The sequence below is a fragment of the Mastigoproctus giganteus genome, chromosome 14, assembly GCF_048544385.1.
Source record: "Mastigoproctus giganteus isolate SK-2022 chromosome 14, ASM4854438v1, whole genome shotgun sequence".
Classification (NCBI taxonomy): Eukaryota; Metazoa; Arthropoda; class Arachnida; order Uropygi; family Thelyphonidae; genus Mastigoproctus; species Mastigoproctus giganteus.
The window spans coordinates 123,822,796-123,844,801 of NC_143588.1; the positions used below are offsets into that span (position 1 = coordinate 123,822,796).

The 22,006-nt window shown below is 34.5% G+C and overlaps 1 protein-coding gene across 1 annotated transcript in view; it reads left to right on the forward strand.

The window, feature by feature from the left end:
* The window catches only part of LOC150075707 (calcineurin-binding protein cabin-1-like), a 1,104,404-nt gene that overhangs the window by 716,057 nt on the left and 366,341 nt on the right, over nt 1-22,006 (forward strand). Inside the window, exon 32 of the mRNA XM_090388624.1 lies at nt 19,645-19,707. Coding sequence (XP_090244750.1) covers nt 19,645-19,707 — 63 coding nt within the window. The remainder of the gene's footprint in view (nt 1-19,644; nt 19,708-22,006) is intronic.

Below are 22,006 nucleotides of genomic sequence, written 5' to 3' on the forward strand. Positions count from 1 at the left end.
AAAACATCAAAAGGAGATATTGTTGGGATAATAGAGATGTGGTGTCACACATAGATAAGGATTGCAGAAATGAAATTTGGGGAGTACAATGTGTACAGGAAGGATAGACAGGATAGGAAGGGAAAAGAGGTTATGCTTTTAGTTAAGAAACACATAAAATCTAAGGAAATACAGCCAGTCGACGTGGTTGGACAGTGCAGTGTCGAGACAGTTTGGTGTGACATAAGCACCGGAAATCAAAATTGAGAGTAGGAGTGTGTTATAGGCCTAATGACTCTGATGAGTACAATGAACAACTGTACAGAGAAATAGAGTGAGCCCAGTAAATCAGAGAGTCTTATAATAGGGGATTTTATTTTCCCAGATATTGACTGGAATTTGTGGATTGGTCACTCACACACTATGAAGGCTTTGGTGGATTTATTGGTTGACTGTTTTCTGCAGCAGCAGCATGATCGGGAAGCAACCAGAGGGAGTAATCTTCTTGATCTCATTATAAGTAGTGATTCTTCATGCATTAAGAATATGCAGATCAAGGAACCACTAGATAGCAGTAATCATAGTGTGCTGAAGTGGGTTTTACTCAAAGAGATAACTACCATCTGGGATAAAGGGAAGGGTTTTTGCTTTTGTAAAGGTAACTAGTTTGAATAAATTTATGGAAGGAAGAATTAGGTATATTATTATAGGAAATAGACATGTGATGTGTTTTTTTTTTTTTTTCTCTCTTCTGCGCTTCCTTGCATAAATTATCACTATTACTAAAATGCACTCATCATATGAATGGGAAGATGGAAAAAAGTTGAGAGAAAATTTTAGTAATGTGCATTTATTATTTACACTTTATAAAGAATATATTACTATATATGCTGTATGACTTCCTTTCTTAATAGGCATGTCAGCGTACACTCCTTCTTCCGTGTACTATTATATATAAATAATTAATTACTTATTTATACACAATTTTTTTCGCCTACATTAATTTTATCTGGTAACTACAAGTTATCCTGGGGCCTCTGACTGTGTTAATAAAATTCTAGGCAATTCATTTATTTAGCTAGAAAATTTAGTGAGACAATTGACAATGCACATGAAAAATTTAGGTTAATCATAATATATGGGGTATCTATGCCTTGTCTTTCCAGTGCCTGAAACATTGCCTTATGCTGTATGGGGTCAAATGCCTTTTCATAATCCACAAATGCCAGGCATAATGGTGTTTCATATTCATTTGCTTTCTCCATTAGCTGTGATATTATGTGAAAATGATCCATAGTTAAGAATCCTGTTCTAAAGCCAGCTTGCTCTTTCGGTTGATTCTCATCAAGTATTCTTTCTAATCTGTTAGTAATGACCCTTGTGAACAAGATATGGGATAACAAGCTAATTGGTCTATAATTTCCAATTTCTGATTTATCTCCTTTCTTATGCAGCAAAACTATGATTGCATTATTCCACTGCTTAGGCATCACACCTTTTCTAATGCATTTTGTGAAGAGTCTTGCCAGTTTTGTGTCATGTCTCTTCCTCCAAATTTTAACAACTCTACAGTAACTTCATCTTCCCCCGGAGCTTTCTGATTCTTCATTTTCTTCAACGCATGTTCTACCTCGTCAGGAAGGATATCGGGTATGTTGTGTTACTAATTTGTGATCCACCTTCCCCACTGCTGGCATCATTCCCTCGCTCCTTGTATAACTCTTTATAGTAGTCTTCTGCTATTTGAATTATGCTTTCTCTGCTATTCATAAGTACACCATCGCTATTCTTCAGTTTCAGTATCATTTGTCTTTCTGTATTACTGACCATGACTGCTGATTTAAATCGTTTGTTTTCCCTTAATGCTTGTTCTACTTTTCTTGTGTTAAATTTTCTTATGTCCTCTCTGAGTCATTTTTCTAATGGCTTTGCATAACTTAGTATACTCAATTTTCTCCCTGTCATTGTTTTTCTTACTCTTCATTTGTCGTCTTCAGATCATCATAACAAGTGTTTCTTGACTAATTTTTTCTTTGGATTTCTTTTTACCTATAGGTTTCTTGGAAAGTGAGGATAAAGTCGATTTCATTAGTTGTTAATCCATTTGGGCTCTTCCATGTCCACTTTCTGTTCACCCTTTTCTTGAAAATAATGTTCATTACCGACAATCCTCGACATTCTGCAAATTGCACAAGTCTTTCTCCTCTTTCAATTCTTTCACCCATTCCAAAATTTCCTATAGCTCTCCTTTCTGCGCTGTTTTGTCTCTTTCCAACCTTAGCACTGAAGTCCCCCATAATGATTGTGTAGTGGGTTTTCTGCTCATCTAGAAGACTCAGTTTCGGTGTACATTTCTTCAACTTCTTTATCATCATGGCTCGATGATAAAGAAGTTGAAGAAATGTATACCAAAACTGAGTCTTCTAGATGAGCAGAAGACTCAGTTTCGGTGTACATTTCTTCAACTTCTTTATCATCATGGCTCGATGTTGGTCATAAACCTTTAGCTTGTATCTCTTAGAAATCCTGAGTAGTAGTAGTAGTAGTTGTTGTTGTTATTTGGTTTTTAGGAGCATTAGCAACTAAGGCCATATTGCTCCGGGGATATGCATGCCTTGGTCATTCCCTGACCTTTCCGCATCCTCCGTATTTGGTGGCTCATGGGCTTGAACCCCGGTCTAATCAAGAAGCATGTGCTACGCACTGCTGCTCCTGCCCACCTGGCTACGGAGGCGCCACTGAGTAGTAGTCTTGACACCCTTGGTAATGCACTTTTGAATTCCAAAATGTTGTTTTTTATATCTTTATGGACCCGAAAGCCAACTCCACCTTCGCTTCTTTCACTGTTTCCTTTGGCGAACAGCAGATTTCCACTTGATCAGCTTATAAGTGATTCATTTCTTCTTGTTTCAGCCAAACCGATTATATTCCAATTCACATTTTCTAATTCCTTTTCCAGTTCTATTATCCTGTCATCACCGATGAGTGACCTTACGTTGTAACAGGCCAAGTTCAGTTTCCGTGCATGGCAGCCTGGTTATACCCAGAGATTCTTAGCACCCTCTGCTTTCACTCTGATCCTCTCGCTGCCATAAGAGGGGGAGTGAAAGCCGCTCGGGACGGAGGGTCATTTGTTTCGTCGTGCTATCATGTGCTGGAGGGTTTGGTCTTTTCCTCTTCATGCTTACCAGGCATCTTGAAGAGAACCACTCTACACGTTCGTTGCCACCTAAGTGACGTAACAGGGCTTATCATCGAGAAGGTGTGCATGAGTGAATTTTAGGGAGGCAAGCCAACCGGACTTCTCCTAAATCTTCTGAGATAGAAAAATATTAGATCCGTCAGTATTTTAGACTGAGTGTATGATAACACACAGAATGCCTGTTCCCCTCTAAAGGAGGTATAGTATTATTTAAAAGCTTGTTATAAAAAAACGTGTATTGCTTTGGTTGCTGCCTATGTTTAAGGCTAATCTGATAGCTTGAATACATAGTATTTTTTTGAATTTTATTGGAAATATTAGATTGCCAATTTGTGAGGTAAATGATATCAAAGTTAAAATAATTTCTTTTGTCATATATGTTAATAAGATGAACTGCATTATTTCAGAGTGTAATATTCAGATCAAGGAAGTTGGCAGTGCAATTATCAAAATTTTCTTTATTGAAATGTTTAATTTCAGAGGGATAAATATCTGCCGCTAAGTGGTTAAAGTCGGAATTTAAAATTAAAATGTCATCCACATACCGGAAAGCTAAAAGTTTATGATTGGGATTGCTAGTAAAAAATAATTCCTCATAGTACAGTAGTGTAAAAACAGGTTAGAAACAAGGCTGGAAATTTGTGAACCCATGGGAACTCCGATTATTGTTTGCATGCAAGCTTGCCATCAAAAATGAAGTTATTGAGTGTGCAAAGATTGACGAGGTTGTCCCAAGTACTCTCGTGAATATTAAGTTTCTCATGGTATTTGTTAAACAATTGTTTTAGCAAAAACACCAGTAGGTTGAGTGGGATGGAAGTGAACAGGTTGTTGAAATCAAAAATTTCAATGCTGGTTATAGAGAGATTGGATCTAAAAATGTTTAAAACAAACAGCTTGGTTATTGTTAATAATCCAGGTAGTAGTAAGATTGCTGAAGATGGTTTTGAGTTGTCTGAAGAATTGCTTGCAGGGAAGCAATTTTGGGAACTGGTTATGCTTTAACCAGAACTTGCACTATTTTGGGAACTGGTTATGAATCTGAAATCTGCCAGTTGTTTGTGGAATTTGGCAATCATATAAAGGAAGGAAAGGGTAGAGTTTTGTATTTTGATGTGCAGTTTTTTATGTAAAGCTATAAGCTTTTTTATTGTAGAAGCAGGATGGCAACTGCATGGTGTATATGTGCAACTATTCTCTATTTCAGTTTTTAGTTGGTTGAGGTAGAATTGTTTGCAGAAGATAGCAAAGTTGTTGGATGCTTTGTCAACTGGGATGATAATAAAATTGTCCTGTAATTCTAAAATATGTTTTTTCCAGATTGCAGAATGGAGTGTAGTGAAAGTTTGTAGGACTTGGCAATAGTTTTTTTGATGTCTTGATAGATAATATTTGTCCAGTTTTGAAAAGCTTCATGTGGAATAGTATATTTAAAAGCAAGCTTGTTGGCAAAATGAGTAAGGTTTAGATATATAATTTTTTGGTTTAGATATATTTGTTGATGTTATTAAGATTAACTCTGTTAATGGGTATGAATTTGGATCCTTTACTCAAAGCTGTTTTTAGATTATTGTCATTTATGATGTTAAGATTTCCAGTTATGATATGTCCATGATATTGATCCACAAAAGGAGCATAAACTGGATTATTGCAATGGCATGGGAGATCATTAAGCGATATATTACATAAATTAGTGGCAATTTGTTTGTGGTTGCAAATTTTTAAAATTGAATTTTTAAGTTGAATTTGATATTTTTATACGGTTTTTGTTTTTTTGATACCACAAGCATGTTTTGAATTTAAAATAAAAAATAACCATATAAAAATATCAAATTCAACTTGATTTGCATAATATTTACCAATTCCTTTTTAGCTTTAAAAAGTCTGTTCTTAAAGCACTTGTCTCATCCAGCCATAAATTCACCTTCACTAATATTCAGCTTAAACACATAATAAAAGACATCAGTCTCTTTAGAAATGGAACTATTACTTCTCATTGCATTGAATATTGTAATACTATATTTCTCCATAAATGGTGTGACAATATACCTTGGTCCCCTATTCTAAACAAACACAATAACCTACTGCCTTTCAACAACCGTTATAAATTTGATATATATCACTGTTTCAATTATGACCATCCATTAGGTTTAAAAATCTACAATAAAAAAGCTTATAGCTTTACATAAAAAACTGCACACCAAAATACAAAACTCTACCCTTCCCTTCCTTTATATGATTGCCAAATTCCACAAAATAACTGGTAGGTTTCAGATTCATAACCAGTTCCAAAAATAGTGGCTTCTACCTAATTCTTCAGACAACTCAAAACCATCTTCAGCAATCTTACTACTACCTGGATTATTAACAATAACCAAGCTGTTTGTTTTAAACATTTTTAGATCCAATCTCTCTATAACCAGTATTAAAACTTTTGATTTCACAAACTTGTTCACTTCCATCCCACTCAACCTACTGGTGTTTGTGCTAAAACAATTGTTTAACAAACACTATGAGAAACTTAATATTCACGAGAGTACTTGGGACAACCTCGTCAATCTTTGCATACTCAATAACTTCATTTTCGATGGCAAGCTTGCATACAAGCAGCCGGGTGGGTAAAGTGCCTGCCTGGCAACCCAAAGGTCGCGGGTTCGATTCCCGCCTCGGACTTGGATCAAAGTACTGCAAAAACCTTGGGAGGTGCATTATGGCCACAGAAGCCTATGCGCCAATGTCTACCAAAAAAAAAAAAAAAAAAAGAAGCATACAAGCAAATAATCGGAGTTCCCATGGGTTCACAAATATCCAGCCTTGTTTCTAACCTGTTTTTATACTACTATGAGGAATTATTTTTTTACTAGCAATCCGAATTGTAAACTTTTAGCTTTCTGGTACGTGGATGACATCTTAGTTTTAAATTCCGACTTTCAACGCTTAGCTGCAGATATTTACCCCATTGAACTTAAACTCAATAAAGAAAATGTTGCTAATTGCACAGTCAACTTCCTTGATCTGAATATTGCACTCTGCAATGATGCAGTTCCTCATCTTATTAACATATATTACAAAAGAAACAATTTTAACTTTGATGTCATTTACCTCACAAATTGGTAATTTAATATTTCCACTAAAATTCATAAAAATACTACAGGGTTATTAAAATTAAAGTATCCCTATATAGAGGGCAATGCTATGGAGCAAGTTCTAAGGCTCATACTGAATAGAAATTTGGACAACAGGTACAACAAAGAATGCGCTCGCCATTTATTGGGAAAAAAAATTAATTACAAAAATTGTCACTGTATGGTGCTGTGGCAATACAAATCACTCGAACAGTGCTACAGTTTTTCAACATATCCTCCATTTGGCTCAACAACAGTTTCCATTCGAAGAACATCATTTTCTACAGCAGAACGTAACATGTCAACTGGAATAGCCAGCACAGGACATCTAATGCTGTCCTTCAGATCTGCCAGTTTGACATCCTTTGCGATACACTTGGTTCTCCAAAAAACCCCACGACTAGAAGTCACACGGGGGTGATTGTTTGCTTGTTTGTTTGTTATATGGTTTTTAGGAGCATTAGCAATGAAGGCCATATTGCTCCGGAGATATGCGGTGGTCATTCCCTGACCTTTCCGCATCCTTCATATTTGGTGGGCATGGGCTTGAACCTTGCTCTAATCAAGAAGCATGTGCTACACACTGCTGCTCCTGCCTACCTGGCTACTGAGGTGCCACATGGGGGGGGAGGGGGGTCCGGTGATTGGGGTGGCCAACATATCTGGAAACAACGGCTGATGACCCATTCATCTGTAAGGTGTTACCTTAGCAGTCTTTGGACACAACGGTGGATGTGGGGTGGCGCACCATCTTGCATGAATATGGTATCCTGAAGGCACCTATGTTGTTGCAGCTCTGGTATTGCGAAATTTTCCAACATTTTATGATATCGCTGTCCGGTGATGGAACAGGTGCGGGGTTCAGTCGGTGTTACCTGTTCAAAAATTATGGCCCAATCATGAATGTGGCCATAAATCCACACCACACTGTCACTTTTGGAGAATGCAATGGGACCTCTTGGATAACTCGAGAGTTTTCTGTTGTCCAAATGTAACAGTTGTGTGTATTTACTTGTCCATTTAAGCAGAAGTGGGCTTCATCACTACAAATGATGTTCCATGGCCAAGCGATATCCACTGTCATTCGCACCAGAAACTGAGAGTGCATATGTGAAACGAATATCTGTATCACCATGCTTTAGCTGCTGTAGCATGTGCGTCTTGTAAAGACAGTACTGCAACACCTAAACGCATTCTAGCCTTACAGTGGAATACGGCATGTCCACTTCACGAGAAACATGTGCGCTACCACGTGGAGATTGACTCGATAAATCCACGATAGCCATAGCCACATCTTCAACATGAGAGGAGTCCACTCGTTTTCAACCTCTACCTGGTTGAACACCAAGATGTTTTGTCGCTTCAAATTTTGCAATAATTTTGCGGACAGCACAAACAGTCATAGGTCCCCGTGGGCCTTCTGACATCGGAATTCTCTGATAGCCGCAGCTGCATTGTTGATGTTCTGATAGTACAGCTTCACTAATAGTGCCTTTTTCCTGCAATGTTGTTGGCATTGCTGCTGCTGTAGTGCAGGCAAACATCTACTGCAAAAAATAATTTTGATATCTTTTATTTGGATTTCAAGAAAGCTTTTGACACTGTTGCGCATGGAAGACTATTGTACAATTTGGAGCAGAATGGTATTAAGGGTAAGTTGCTACAATGGATAAAAGGATAGTTGAGGGGGAGAAGACAAACGGTGGTAATCAGTGGGTGCTACTTAGCATTAGCATTAGTAGAGGCATTTGATGCAAGAAAGCAAGCTTATGCAGCATCGGCCAAAAAAAAAAAAAAAAAAAAACCCACTTCCACTTCACCCCTCTGTTCGTTCAAAATACCTGTCCAGCTGAGCCTTAAACTTATTTAGGCTATCAACCTCCACCACAAGGGATGGAAGTCTGTTCCACCAACCAACCACCCGCTGGCTAAAGGCAAATTTCCGCACGTCTGTCCTACATCTGTCTTTCCTCAATTTGAATTTATGCCCTCTCATGTGATTTTTCTGAGCTAGAGGAAGAATCCCATCAGCATTGAGCATGCTTAAACCATTCAAGGCTTTATACACCTCTATCAGATCACCCCGCTGGTGCCTAGTCCAGACACTGTAATTTGCAAAACTTAAGCCTTTCTTCGTAAGAGTACCCCTTTGTTCCATTCACTAATCTTGTTGCCCTTTTCTGTACTCGTTCCAGCAGCTCTACATCCTTCTTGAAATGAGGCCTCCAGACCTGTATACAGTACTCTAGGTGTGGCCTGACCATTGCCTTATACAATGGAATAATCACCTCCTTATCCCTGCTGGAAAAATTCCTGTATATCATTGACAATACTCCATGAGCTACACTTGCAGCCCGTCTGCACTGCTCAGAGAACTTCATATCTGCCTGCACAACCACCCCCAAGTCCCTTTCATTCTCTACCACTGTCAGTGTAGTACCACAGAGTTGATACGTTGCTCTGGGGTTGCTGTTTCCCATGTGTAGTACTTTACATTTGTCAATGTTAAACTTCATTTGCCACCTCTCAGCCCATCTGCTCAACCTTTCCAGATCCTGTTGCAGCAGCATAGTGTCAGTAGTGTCCTTGACAACCCTGCCAACCTTTGTATCGTCTGCAAACTTGGACATTAAGCTTGATATACCATCATCAATATCATTTATAAATACAGAAAACAATAATGGACCCAACACTGAGCCCTGAGGGACTCCACTAATAACATTAGTCCACGATGAGCAGTGTCCATTGATTACCACTCTCTGTCTTCTCCCCCTCAACCACCCCTTTATCCATAGCAGCAATTTGCCTCCAATGTCACACTGCTCCAATTTGTGTAGCAGTCTTCCATGTGCAACAGTATCAAAAGCCTTTCTAAGATCCAAGTATATAATATCAAAGTTATTCCCTGCATCCAGTTCTTTTGTGACTGCATCATAGTATCCAATCAAGTTATTATTATTATTATTATTATTATTATTATTATTAGCCATATGGTACAAGGAAGCCTGAGGCTTATGCTGCACCAGCCAAAAAAAAAAAAAAAAATTCCCGAGTTACCCCCTGTGTGTGTGTGTGTGTGTGTGTGTGTGTGTGTGTGTGAGAGAGAGAGAGAGAGAGAGAGAGAGAGAGAAGTAGAAAGGCATCACCAAGAAAGAGAAGAATGATGATATCCAGCTCAGGACCCTAGGTTTGCCAAGCCCATACTCACCAGATGTGAGCCCCCGGGGTAAATTCAATAGAGGCAGTGCAAGAATCTCTTTCACCTCTGTCAGCAGCTGCTGTTAATCTATTAGTCTGTGTATTCCCCCAGGCTAGCAGTTTTCCAACCCACCTAACACTGCCTCGATAGCATCTGTAAATATTCTTGCACCCTTTCTATTTATGTGTATCCCATCACTGTAGAAGCAGTATCTCCTGTTAACAAGCACAGACCAGGCTGAGAAAATTTCTACCCCTTGAGCCTTGCATAATCTCTCCAGGGCTGAAATGATCGATAAGGCTCTCATCATATACTCCCTCCTATCGTTTCTGGGCAGAATTGTAGACACTTTCAAATTCAACCCTAATTCACAACCTGTCCCTTTTAGTAGTGCCCTGGAAAAAATGAGAGAGGATTAACCAAACAAAGAGGAATGGTAAAATCAAATAGGTGTATGCATTGCTTTTTTTGTAAAAAAAAAAAAAAAAATATAGGTGCTGGTACTCATTCTTTGCTATCAGGAAAAATTGAAAATTAAAAGGATATGAAAAGTACTCTAAAATTTTTTTTCTTGACATTGTAACTCTAGTAGTAATGTTTTTGGAATAAGAACAACAAATTAAGTATATTAACACAGTTTATTAAGCATAAATTTATTATTCAAGGATATAAAAAAAATAAGTAAAAAATAATAAGTAAAAATAAATAAAAATAATTTCCTAATAAAGCTTTTGTAGAATATTCCAAATTTTTATTAAATTCTCATCCAACACACTATGCCAACTTCTTTTCTTCTGTTTGTGTTTGTTGCTGAATGACGTTTCCGAAGCAGCCACAAATATACATATTTGCTCAATTGAAGTGTGTCACCGGTGGGCCTACAAATTTAAGAAATAGTAGTGAAGAAATTGTTTTTCTAATAAACAGTCATCTGCAATGAAGACTCTTTATTAGAAAAACTTTTGAGCCTAAAGGCAAGTAAGGCTCCTAGAGTTGATGACATATACCCAATAATTTTGAGGGAGGCAGCCAGAGAGGATACCAAAACACTGAGGTTAATTATGTTTGTTATTTTGGTTTTTAAGAGCATTAGCAACTAAGGCCATATTGCTCCAGGATATGTGGTGGTCATTCTGTGACCTTTCCGCATCCTCCGTATTTGGTGGTGACGGGCTCGAACCCCGGTCTAATCAAGAAGCGTGTACTACGCACTGCTGCTTCTTCCCACCTGGCTACGGAGGCACCTAAGAGGTTAATTATGATGGCATCTTTGACTCAGGAGATTCCTTTGGATTGGAGAGGTGCCAACATATCACAAATACATAAAGGCAGTTAAAGCCATTATGTATTTAAGTATCTAAGAGTGAAGTCAGAGTGAAGTATATTTATATATCCAAGAGCGAAGTCAGTAACTAGAGACCAGTTAATCTCACTTCAATAGTATGGAAAATCTCGGAGGCAATGATTAAGAGTGCAATCCAGGGACATTTAGATAGAAATAGCATTCTGAAGAACACAGAGCCAACATGGTTTTGTTAGAGAAAAATTATGTTTAACTAAATGGTGATTAATTTTGTCATGGTTGCTTATGAGCTAGATGAACAGAAAAAGTTCAACATACAGTAGAACCCGGATAAGAAGTTTTCCAAGGGAGTGGATGCTTAGAACTTCTTAAAATGGACAACTTCTTAGAAGGTAAAATGACCTTAAGGGTATGAAATATTAACTACACAAAAATTAAAAGACACACACAGATAATTTGAAGATCATTTTTAAGTACTATTTCAGAATTTATAAATATTGTACTCAGCCTATGAGAAGCATTTTCGAACTGAGGATTTCTAATTGCTTAACATTCTGTTCATTAAACTCATTACCAAGTTGGAATAATGAGCTCCTTTGGAGTTTCAACATAACTTAAAAGGTCACAATTACAATAAGACAGAGCAACAATCCACTAAGTAATTCAGAACTTAATGCGTCCAACATATCCAATTATGGATATCGATGAAAACAATTGCAATATGTCACTTCCATTATATCAAGCTGTAGAGAATATCCCCCCCCCACACTTGACATAATGTTGCTTATTCTTGGCAGATACTGCTGAGAATAAGTAACATTAGTCTCCTCCACTGGCGAAAATGCAATATCCGCCACGAGTTGCCCTGATATTGCATTATGAAATGTAAAAAATTGATGCCATTTCACCTACTTTGGTGAAATGGCATTGTTAGTGCATAAGCATCGCAACTAAAATGATGCTATGCACTAACTTGTTTTATTACCAAAATGTTTATATTGTTTAATATTTTTTAAATACAAAAATAAAGAATATCTAAATTTAAAAAACATCAAGTGGGAAATTGTCATTATTAGTATTAGTAACGGCTGCATAGTGCAAGAAAGCCTATGGCTTATGCTGCACCAGCCAAAAAAAAAAAAAAATCCGAACAAAACAATGATAAAAACAAAAAAAAATAAATAAATAACTAAATAATAATAATTAATAAAAAAAAAAAAAAAAAAAATATATATATATATATATAAATAAAATAAAATAAAATATAAATAAAAAGGAAATTAAACCTATCATCCCTTACGTTTCCCTTACCTGAAAGTACTATCCAGATGACCTTTGAATTTCCCCAAACTGTCGGCCTCTACCACCCATGAAGGCAACTTATTCCAGTAATTTATAACTCGCTGGCTAAAATAAAACTTCCTGCAGTCCAATCTAAACATTTCCCCCCGTAACTTGAATTTATGTCCCCTAGTTCTCAGCAACATATCTAAATATCTCTGTAAAATTGCACCGATTGATGTACCGATGTTGTAGTTGAAGCGACATACACAGCTGTTAGGGAAACCTAACAATGGAATGTAACGAAAATGCGAGACAGAAAAAAAATTGTTGACAAATATTTGTATTGTTGCTCATACTTACTTCAGAAGTAATTAAGGAAGCATGATTGTGACATCATACTATTCAAAAATTCTAATAGATTCGAACTCCAGACACTGTCGTATTCAGTTATCATTGTAAGGCGAGGCATGACCACCAGGTTTTTAAGTTTTTTGTTTTTTTTTAGATAGGAATGTTTTAAACTTTCACTTTTATGCATGGTTATGGGGGTAACAAGCCGCATCTGTCCACTCCCATCCTAAATCCGCCCCTGACTCAAGATATCATACCGGTCATGAAAAATGCATCACACTAATCACACTACTAGTAGTGCAAGCACGGGAAGTGCCTCTAACAGAAGCCATGTATGACATCACTTCCGTGACAGATCAGATTTACTCAGTAGAAAGTCTGAAAAACTGCGAGCCCATTGTTAAAATATTCACAGCTCACCACTGGGTATGACAGATGCACAGAAACATGCAAAGCAGCAGTAAAGGATGCAAAAGTATATATATCCAAGTAGGATTTAATAAGTCTGATAAATTTTGACGTAGATGCAAAGATGGAAGTGAAAAATACACAAGGTGCCAAAAACTAGAAGTGTTGTAGGTTTGTAAAAAGAAAGAAAGTATGACAATATCCTGTATATTATGATGAATTAAAAGAATTATAGGCTGAATTGCAAAGTCAATTAGAGGTGAGGGAACTGTAAAGTAAATACAAAATGGTTAAACAAATAAAAAGTGAGATAGTCGTCAAAAATGGGTAGACAAATTTAGTTGTAGGTCGAAAAAGGGGTGTAGCAAAAATGCAAAAAAATCTGATGATAGCTAAAGTAAATATTTATACATGGTCAGGTATTTCATCAGGGGACTATGCATCAGGAACTGCATTTCTATGCTCGTCCATAAAATTGGAAGAGAAGCGAAATAAAGCAGCTCTCACACACAGTTTGGACAAGGTACAATTGGCTTTGCATTTCTTGCTGATTGAGGTGTACAAGGCTTTGAGGGGGCATAGATTCAAATTGAAGAAAAACTGTTGTAGAATAGATGTGCGGAAGTTTGCCTTTAGCCAGTGGGTAGTTGTTTGCTGGAACAGACTTTCACAAGTTGATAGCTTAAATAAATTTAAGGCTGAACTATACAAACATTTGGAGAGACCATATGGGTGAAATAGGAAGTTGTTTTTTTTTTTTTTTTTTTTTTTGGCCGATGCTCTATAAGCTTGCTTTCTTGCATCATGCATCATATGCCTCAACTAATGCTTAAAAAAAAAAAAAAAAAAGCAGCCTGTAATTCTCATTATTCCTCATAATATATAGGATATTCACATTGTTTCTTTCTTTTTCCTGCTATCCTCACCCTTCTAGTTTTTAACTCCTTCTGTATTTTTCACTCCTATCTTTGCAGCTACATCAAAATTTATCATACTTATTAAATCCTATTTGCAAAGATATATATATATATATATATATATAAAAGCTATATAAGCAATGTAAGAATAGATAAGTCTGATAAAGTTTGCATAGATGGAGGTGAAAATTTGATGGAGATGGAGCTGCTGCATATCTGATGACAGCTCTACCACCTTTTATTTTATTTTACTTTTTTTATTTATTTAATTTTTTCTTTACAATTCCTTCACCTCCAAATTGGCTTTGCAAATCAGCCCATAATTTTCTTAATTCATCATAACTTTTAGGATATTAACATTCTTTTGCTTTTTTCAAATCTACATTACTTCTTTTTTCTACTATCCTTACCCTTTTCCTCTTGGCACTTTGTGTAATTTTCACCTCCATCTATGCAAACTTTATCAGACTTATCTATTCTTACATGCTTATATACTTTTGCATCCTTTATTGCTGCATTTGTCATACCTTGCTTATTCATTTTTTATTTTTATTTTTCCATCAACTGTTACTTTGACTTTAAATTACATTTTATATATATATATATATATATATATATATATATATATATATAAATGTGTTTGATCAGTGTACTGAGTAGGGTTGCTGACCTCAAGTGTAAAAAAAATGGAATAAATTTAGAATGGCTGCAAAGTAAAAGTAGATTATCTAAAAATAAATAAAATTAAAAAATAACATAAAAGTAATAAATTACTATTAAGTATTTTCACATTAAGTACTATTTTTATTATTTTATTTATTTTTGTGTTAATCTTAATTTTATTTATTTTCAGATAATCTACTTTTACTTTGCAGGCATTTTTATTACACTCAACAGGTCAGCAACTCTACTCAATACACTGATCAAATACATTTGTCTATATTTCATTCAGGTTGCTGGGTACGTAGAAAGGCTTTTGATACTGTTGCACATAGAAGACTGCTGCACAAATTGGAGCACTGTGGCATTGGAGGCAAATTTGTGCTAGGGATAAATGGATGATTGAGTGGGAGAAGACAGAGTGGTAATCAATGGACACTGCTCTTTATAGAGTAATGTTATTAGTGGAGTCCTGTATTTATAAATGATGTTTAGGATGGTATGTCAAGCTTAATATCCAAGTTTGCAGACGATACGAAGGTTGGCAGGGTTGTTAATGACACTAATGATAGTATGCTGCTGCAACAGGATCTAGAAAAATTGAGCAGGTGGGCTGAGAGGTGGCAACTGAAGTTTAACATTGACAGATATAAAGTACTGCATGTGAGAAGCAGTAACCCCAGAGTCATGTATCAACTGTGTGATACTACACTGACAGTGGTAGAGAGTGAAAAGGACTTGGGGGTAATTGTGAAGACAGATATGAAGTTTTCTGAACAGTGCAGATGGTCTGCAAGAGTAGCTCATGGTATCTTGTCAATGATATACCGGAATTTTTCTAGCATGGATAAGGCAATGGTCAAACCACACCTTGAGTACTGTATACAGGTCTGGAGGCCTCATTTTAAGAAGGATGCAGAGCTGTTAGAATGAGTACAGAGAAGGGCAACAAGATTAGTGAATGGAACAAAGGGTTGCTCTTACGAAGAAAGGCTTAAGTTTTGCAAATTACAGTGTCTGGAGACTTCGGCACCTGCGAGGTGATCTGATCGAGGTGTATAAAGCCTTGAATGGTTTGAGCATGCTCAATGCTGATGGGATTTTACCTCTTGCTCAGAATAATCACCTGGGAAGGCATAAATTCAAATTGGGGAAAGACAGTTGTAGGATAGATGTGCAGAAGTTTGCCTTTAGCCAGTGGGTGGATTGCTGGAACAAACTTCCATCTGTCATTATAGAAGGTTATAGCTTATACAGATTCAAAACAGAACTAGACAAACATTTGGAGCGAGTGGATGGGTGAAATGAGAAAGGTGTGTGTGTTTTTTTTTTTTTTGGCTGATTCTATGTAACAGGGATGGCCAACGAGTAGATCACAACGAATTTTAAATATACAGTTATCCCTCGATTTGCGCGGTCAGGTATACTACCAAAATTTTATATTGCGCAAAGGGTTTCGCTACCTGTGCATTATATTTTTTATTTATTTTTTTTTTTATGAAGCTTAAAAAATAGGAATGGAAAGCAGATTTTAAAAATTTATTTTTGTTATTTTTTTTTTTTTTTTTGCATGATTGAAGATTTCATTGAAGGAGAAACACATTTCACATAATAACGTAAAATCCCACAGAATTCCAGCTGTCGATATTATTGCAAATGCAATAAGATTGAGTTTACTACCCATTTATAATTAGATTGAATTAACAGAAATGCTCAATAAACCGAAAAATGCAAATTGTTTTTATTGTTTTATGGTCGTGACCTCCAAAAATAGCTTTAGAGAAATATCACAAAGGCATTCAAAACTGATTCTTATAAGGATATAACCAAACAGAGCAATAAACGGTGGTACGTTTGTCTAGTTATTTTGGAAACAACTTCCTCATTCGGGAATCCTCTTCATCAATTATCCTATGTTAGCTGTTCAGACAGAATATTTTTTCAGTTCGCTCAACTCAGTGTTTTAATCGGTAAGCATAGCTTTTGCTGATTTAATAACTGGACAGTACTTATATGTTAATTTAACACATTTTGATTTAAAACGAATAGTAGGAAAAATAGTAAAACGTATCATTTTCATCAAGAGTGGGAACTAGAATACTTTTTTGTAATGGTGAAAGAAAAATGTTGCTTTCTGATTTGCAATGCTTCTGTGGCTATACCCAAAAAAGGAAATTTAGAAAGACACTTCAACACTCCATGGTAAATACCAATCGGATTTTCCGCCGAATAGTGACCTTAGAAGAACTTAAATCCAGATTATTCGCGCAACAAAATTTCTTCATGACACCTAATTTACAATCTAAAGCATAGCTGTAGTATAATTTAAAGTGAGTCATTTCTTGCAAAAAAATGCAAATCATTTTCTGATGGTCAATTCATCAAAGTCTCATTTTTAGAAATAACAGATTCTCTTTTTGAAAATTTTAAGAACATTAATGAAATTAAAAGTGCCCTCCAAGATCTGCAATTATCTCGAAATACTATGATGCGACACATCGAAAAAATTAGTAAAAATGTGAGCGAACAATTGCGTGCTCATGTTGCTAATTTTGTGTCCTTTTCTTTACAACTGGATGAATCTACAGATGTCAGTGATACAGCTCAGTTGCTCATTTTTATTCGTATGGTTTTCGATGATTCTGCACTAGAGAAGAACTGCTGGGTATGGTTTCGTTCAAAGAAAGAACTAGAGGTCTTGATATTTTAACTCATTCAAACATTTTATTGATAAATTACCACTATTTAAGCTCGTATCTGTAACAACAGATGGAGCTAAAGCAATGATGGGGCATCTTAACGGATTCATTGCATTGTGCCAAAAGGATGATGAATTCCCAGATTTTTTGACTTGCCACTGTATAATTCACCAACAAGTGTTAGCCAGCAAAAGATTAAATACTAAAAGTATTATGGACATTGCTTTCAAAATTGTGAATTCCATCAGAGGACAATCTCTTCAAAGGAGACTTTTCAAAATGTAACTCGATGAAAAAGAACCAGATCTGATATTACACACAGATGTGAGGTGGCTGAGTCGGAGTAAGTTTCCACAGAGATTTCGAAATTTGCTGAATGAAATTAAAAAAAATTTGTTGATCAAAGGGGAGATGATTATCAGCAGTATGAGATACGTAGTAGTTGTGTGATCTGGCTCTTTTAGCAGATTTTACCAGTAAATTAAGTGATCTGAATTTGGAATTACGAGGAAAAATAAAAATGTGGGTGACATGATTAGTAGTATTTCTGCATATAAATGTCAATTTTTGACAATGGCTAAGGATCTCAAAGAAAAAAAAATTTGATCATTTTGCAAATATGCAAGATCATTTGCAAAAATATCCTGTTTTCGAATTTAATAGTGAGAAATATGTTTCTGAAATTGAGAATGTTGTGGACGATTTTGAAATCAGATTCAGTGATTTTAAAACAATTGCAAACATTGTTCAATATATTTCTTATCCATTTAATGTCGACTTAGATACAAAACAAATTGCAGAAAAAATCGCTGTGATTTTTCACATGGAGAAAATATTACTTGAAAATGAAATTATTACATTGCAAAACGATATCTTCCTAAAAGCCGTATCATCAGAAAAAGAGTTTTGGGAAAATGTTTGCCGAGAAAAGTATCCAAATGCAGTGAACTTTTAAATTCCTCTTTTGGTTCTACATATCTATGTGAATCGGCGTTTTCGTATTTGAAACAAACAAAGACGAAGAATTGCTCCACTCTTACAGACATGCGTACAGAAGATTCTTTACAGTTGGCCTTATCACAATATATCCCCGATTTTGAAAGTTTGGCAGATGACATGAAGGCACAAACTTCGCATAAATTAAAATTTTAAATACGTATGAATTTAAAATAAGAATTCTGAATTGTACTGAATTTTAAAATTTATAAACGTTTTTTGGTATGTGTTGATTAATTTTTTTAACCTTGTGCAATGAAATTTTTGAGATGGTAGATCTCAAAAATTTCATTGCACAAGGTTATATTAAAGTAGATTGCATAACAAATTAAGTTGCCTACCCCTGCTATGTAAGCTGGCTTTGTTGCAGCATGTGCCCTTGCTAATGCTAATATTTCTGCTATAACTAGTAGTGCCCCAGAGCCGTAATCCGATTTCATAAATTAATAATTTTTTCGTTCTTTTTTTAGATGTTAAGTTTTGTCACTTCATCCTATTATTTTTAGTTATATCATATATATATATATAAGGGTCCACAAACATTTTTGATGTTTGAAAGGATCTATAGATCTCAGTAGTTTGGGACCCACCAATCTAGATCATTGTGAAAGTAACTTACAACTAACATGCAGTTCATGCTTTGTCCCCAATTTTTTGCTTTGCCATTAAAATTTCCAGAGAATTTATTACAGAGTTCTTGAACAGTACAGAGAAAAATCTTTGCTTACAGAAAGTGAAAATGAGACTATAAGACTATAAAAGTTGAGACTATGCAAATAAAAATTTAAAGATCAAAGCATATAAAAAAAATTATGAACTTTGTTTGGTGGAGAATGAACAGGCCAGGTTGATTTTTTGCCTCTTCTATATAAAGTGACATGATAAATTATAATAAAATATCACTAAAATTGAATATTATATAAATTTTTATTTGCAGTAATTTATGTAATTGTGAATTTGTAGGGTTTTTTTTTTTTTTATAATTAAATTTTCAGGTAAATGGTATTTGGATAACTGGAATTCTAATGTATAGGAGGTATGCATTTCCTCTCTCCCTGCCTTTTCAAAAACTTTAATTGGTCATAAATATCTTCAAATATGCTTTTAATATTTCTGTTATATCTTTATATGTCTGCAGCTTCTATGCTAATCCCTCTCGATATTTTTTTATAATTATTTTGCAAGACTTTTGGATTTTAAATTATTTTAGCATATTACCCAAAAAAAAAATGATATCTATAAAAAAAAAAAAAACAATTCTAGTTTTACATGTTTGTGGTATTGAGAACAGTGAAGGCAGCTATTTTCTCTCAGTGTAAATTCCAGTTTTGGGAAATTGAGAGTTATTTTTCTATGCTGTAAATTAAAATATATATTAAATGAACCAATTAATATAAAATTCTTTCTAGATAAAATTCTCCATAAAGTCATGCACCTCAAATATTTATATGAAATTAAATTAATTAAAATTAAAAAAAACAAGAAGAACAACTACAATTCTTCTTTATTCTTACATGATAGATAACTACTGGGTTGATTCATCTGAAGGTGATTGAAAGACATTCTTCTAGGAAGATTTGGCAGGTGATATCTCCTTCACATTGTACATGAATGATTTCGATACATTGGTCTTATGAGGTGCTTTGCACATTTTAGCTTTAAGAAATTGATATAAAATATTGTGTATATTGATTGCAGAATGTTTGTGGTTTAAATTTAACACAGAATATATATATATATATATATATTTTGCTTATAATCCAAGTCTTGCTCCAAAATTTGAATTTTGGCCAGTGGCTTTTGTAATGTTTCAGCTTTTGACTGTTCTTAAATATTACAAAATATATTCTAAATGAGAAAAATAAACATGTTTTATGCACTTAATATGCACTAATATCTAACCTACTTTTCTTATTTTTGTAGTTATATTCTGGTGCTAAATATGTTCATGTAATAGTCCAATTTCTATGTTACTTTGAGTTCTAATAGTTTGGTATTTTCATCACTCCCCAAGATTCTTTTGATGGTGAATATCAAAAATTATACATTCCATACAATTTAAGATTTCCCCATTCTAAAATTTTTCAAATCTGTTTTGAATATATCCATTTCAGAATATTATAAGAATCATTTATTAGACATCTGAGTCCTTGAAAAGATATATCATTGAAAACCATTATGTCTTCAGAAGCAAATTTTAAGGAAAATTTTCTTCTGATGATGTAATGGTTGAAAGTAGATTTATTTGTCCATTCCTTATTTCATGACAAAATTAGGGCTTATATTTAAGCAGTTATACCAGATTTTGATTAAGGATAATGAAACTATTCATTTATTTTTAATATGTACAATGTTTAGAGGCACAATTTTTGCCATGCCATACTTTTTAAGCTGTTCTTGTTGTTTTAATGATTATTCTAAACCTGTTTTATAAACTTTTCTTGCAATTTCAGTTTTCTCTGTTCTTCAAGAATTTTCTTGTTGTTAAAACATTACATCTTTTGCAGTGGCGTAGCTACCCTTTTTCGGTCCAAGAGGCAAAGAACACGTTCGGGCCCCTACTTAATTAATGGGAATTGCAAAAACAGGAGTAAAAAATATAAACACAAGAAGATTAAAAAAAAATTTAAACCTTCATAATTCCTCTGCCTCTGTAGACACTGTAATAAATATAATGAATACATTTTTGAAGGTACTGTATAAATGATGTATTAAAAAATAAATATCGAATTTATATCAAACCCTATTTTTTATTATTGTAAAACAAAACCCAATAGCTTTGATTACAGATTAAGATCAACATAAATATATACAAGATGATCGGTGAAAAAAATTTACTGTATATCTATGAAGTAAATAAAGCTAACTAGGTAGAAAGCAATCTTTATTCACATTAACAAAAATTCAAGCCTAAATGAATAATATCTATAAATAATAAGATTTGAATTAAAATATGCATGAACATAAAACCTCAGTAACAATAATAAATATATACATGACATGTATTACATGCAGATATAAATGACAAAAAAAAAAAAAAAAAAAAAAAATTCATAATAAAATATACAGAAACGTAAATAAACACCGCAGTCAAAAAATACACATACACACACACATAATATTTTTGGAGTAATTTTAAAACAAATCATTGTAATAAGTAACCAACGGTATATGTTAAATCTAGTCTATATACACAAAAAAGTTTTATAACAAATATTTTAAACTTTAATGAAAATTTTGTCTCCTAGCCTTTTTAGTTGAAAAAATATCCATAATTTCGTTGAAATCAACAGAATTCGCTACACTGTTTTCTATGCTTAAGACGGACAAATCACTAAGTCGATCTTGGCCTATTGTGTTCCTTATATATATTTTAATTTTGAAAAACTCCTTTCAGCACCAACCACAGTAACCAGCAAGGTCAAGAATATAAAACATGCCATTATAATGTCGGTAACAAATGCAGATGACGTGTTTTTAATTAAAATAAGGTTGCCCAAGTCCCGAATTGAATTAATTTTTGAAATTTCTTGTCCTAAAGATGATCTTATATTTAATAGCGGCTGTGGAAAGTCATCAGAAATATCTTTATTGTATCAGTTTTGAAATTCTACAGCAGCTTGTTGCAGAGCTTCGTAGCTAAAAGATGAGTGTTTTTGGTTGCAAAATTTTAAAACTATCTACAATATTTTTTTTTTGTATTAAGAAATCTAGATTTTAATTAATGTATCACAATGTCTATTGTTGCATAGTATATATCAACTTTAAACCGTCTTTCAGAATCTTGAAGCCGTTCGTCTTGAGCTAAATCTTCAAACATTTTTTTAACTTTCCTATTGTGTTTTTTACTAAAATTTAAATTTATTCCCCAAGATCTTGCCAA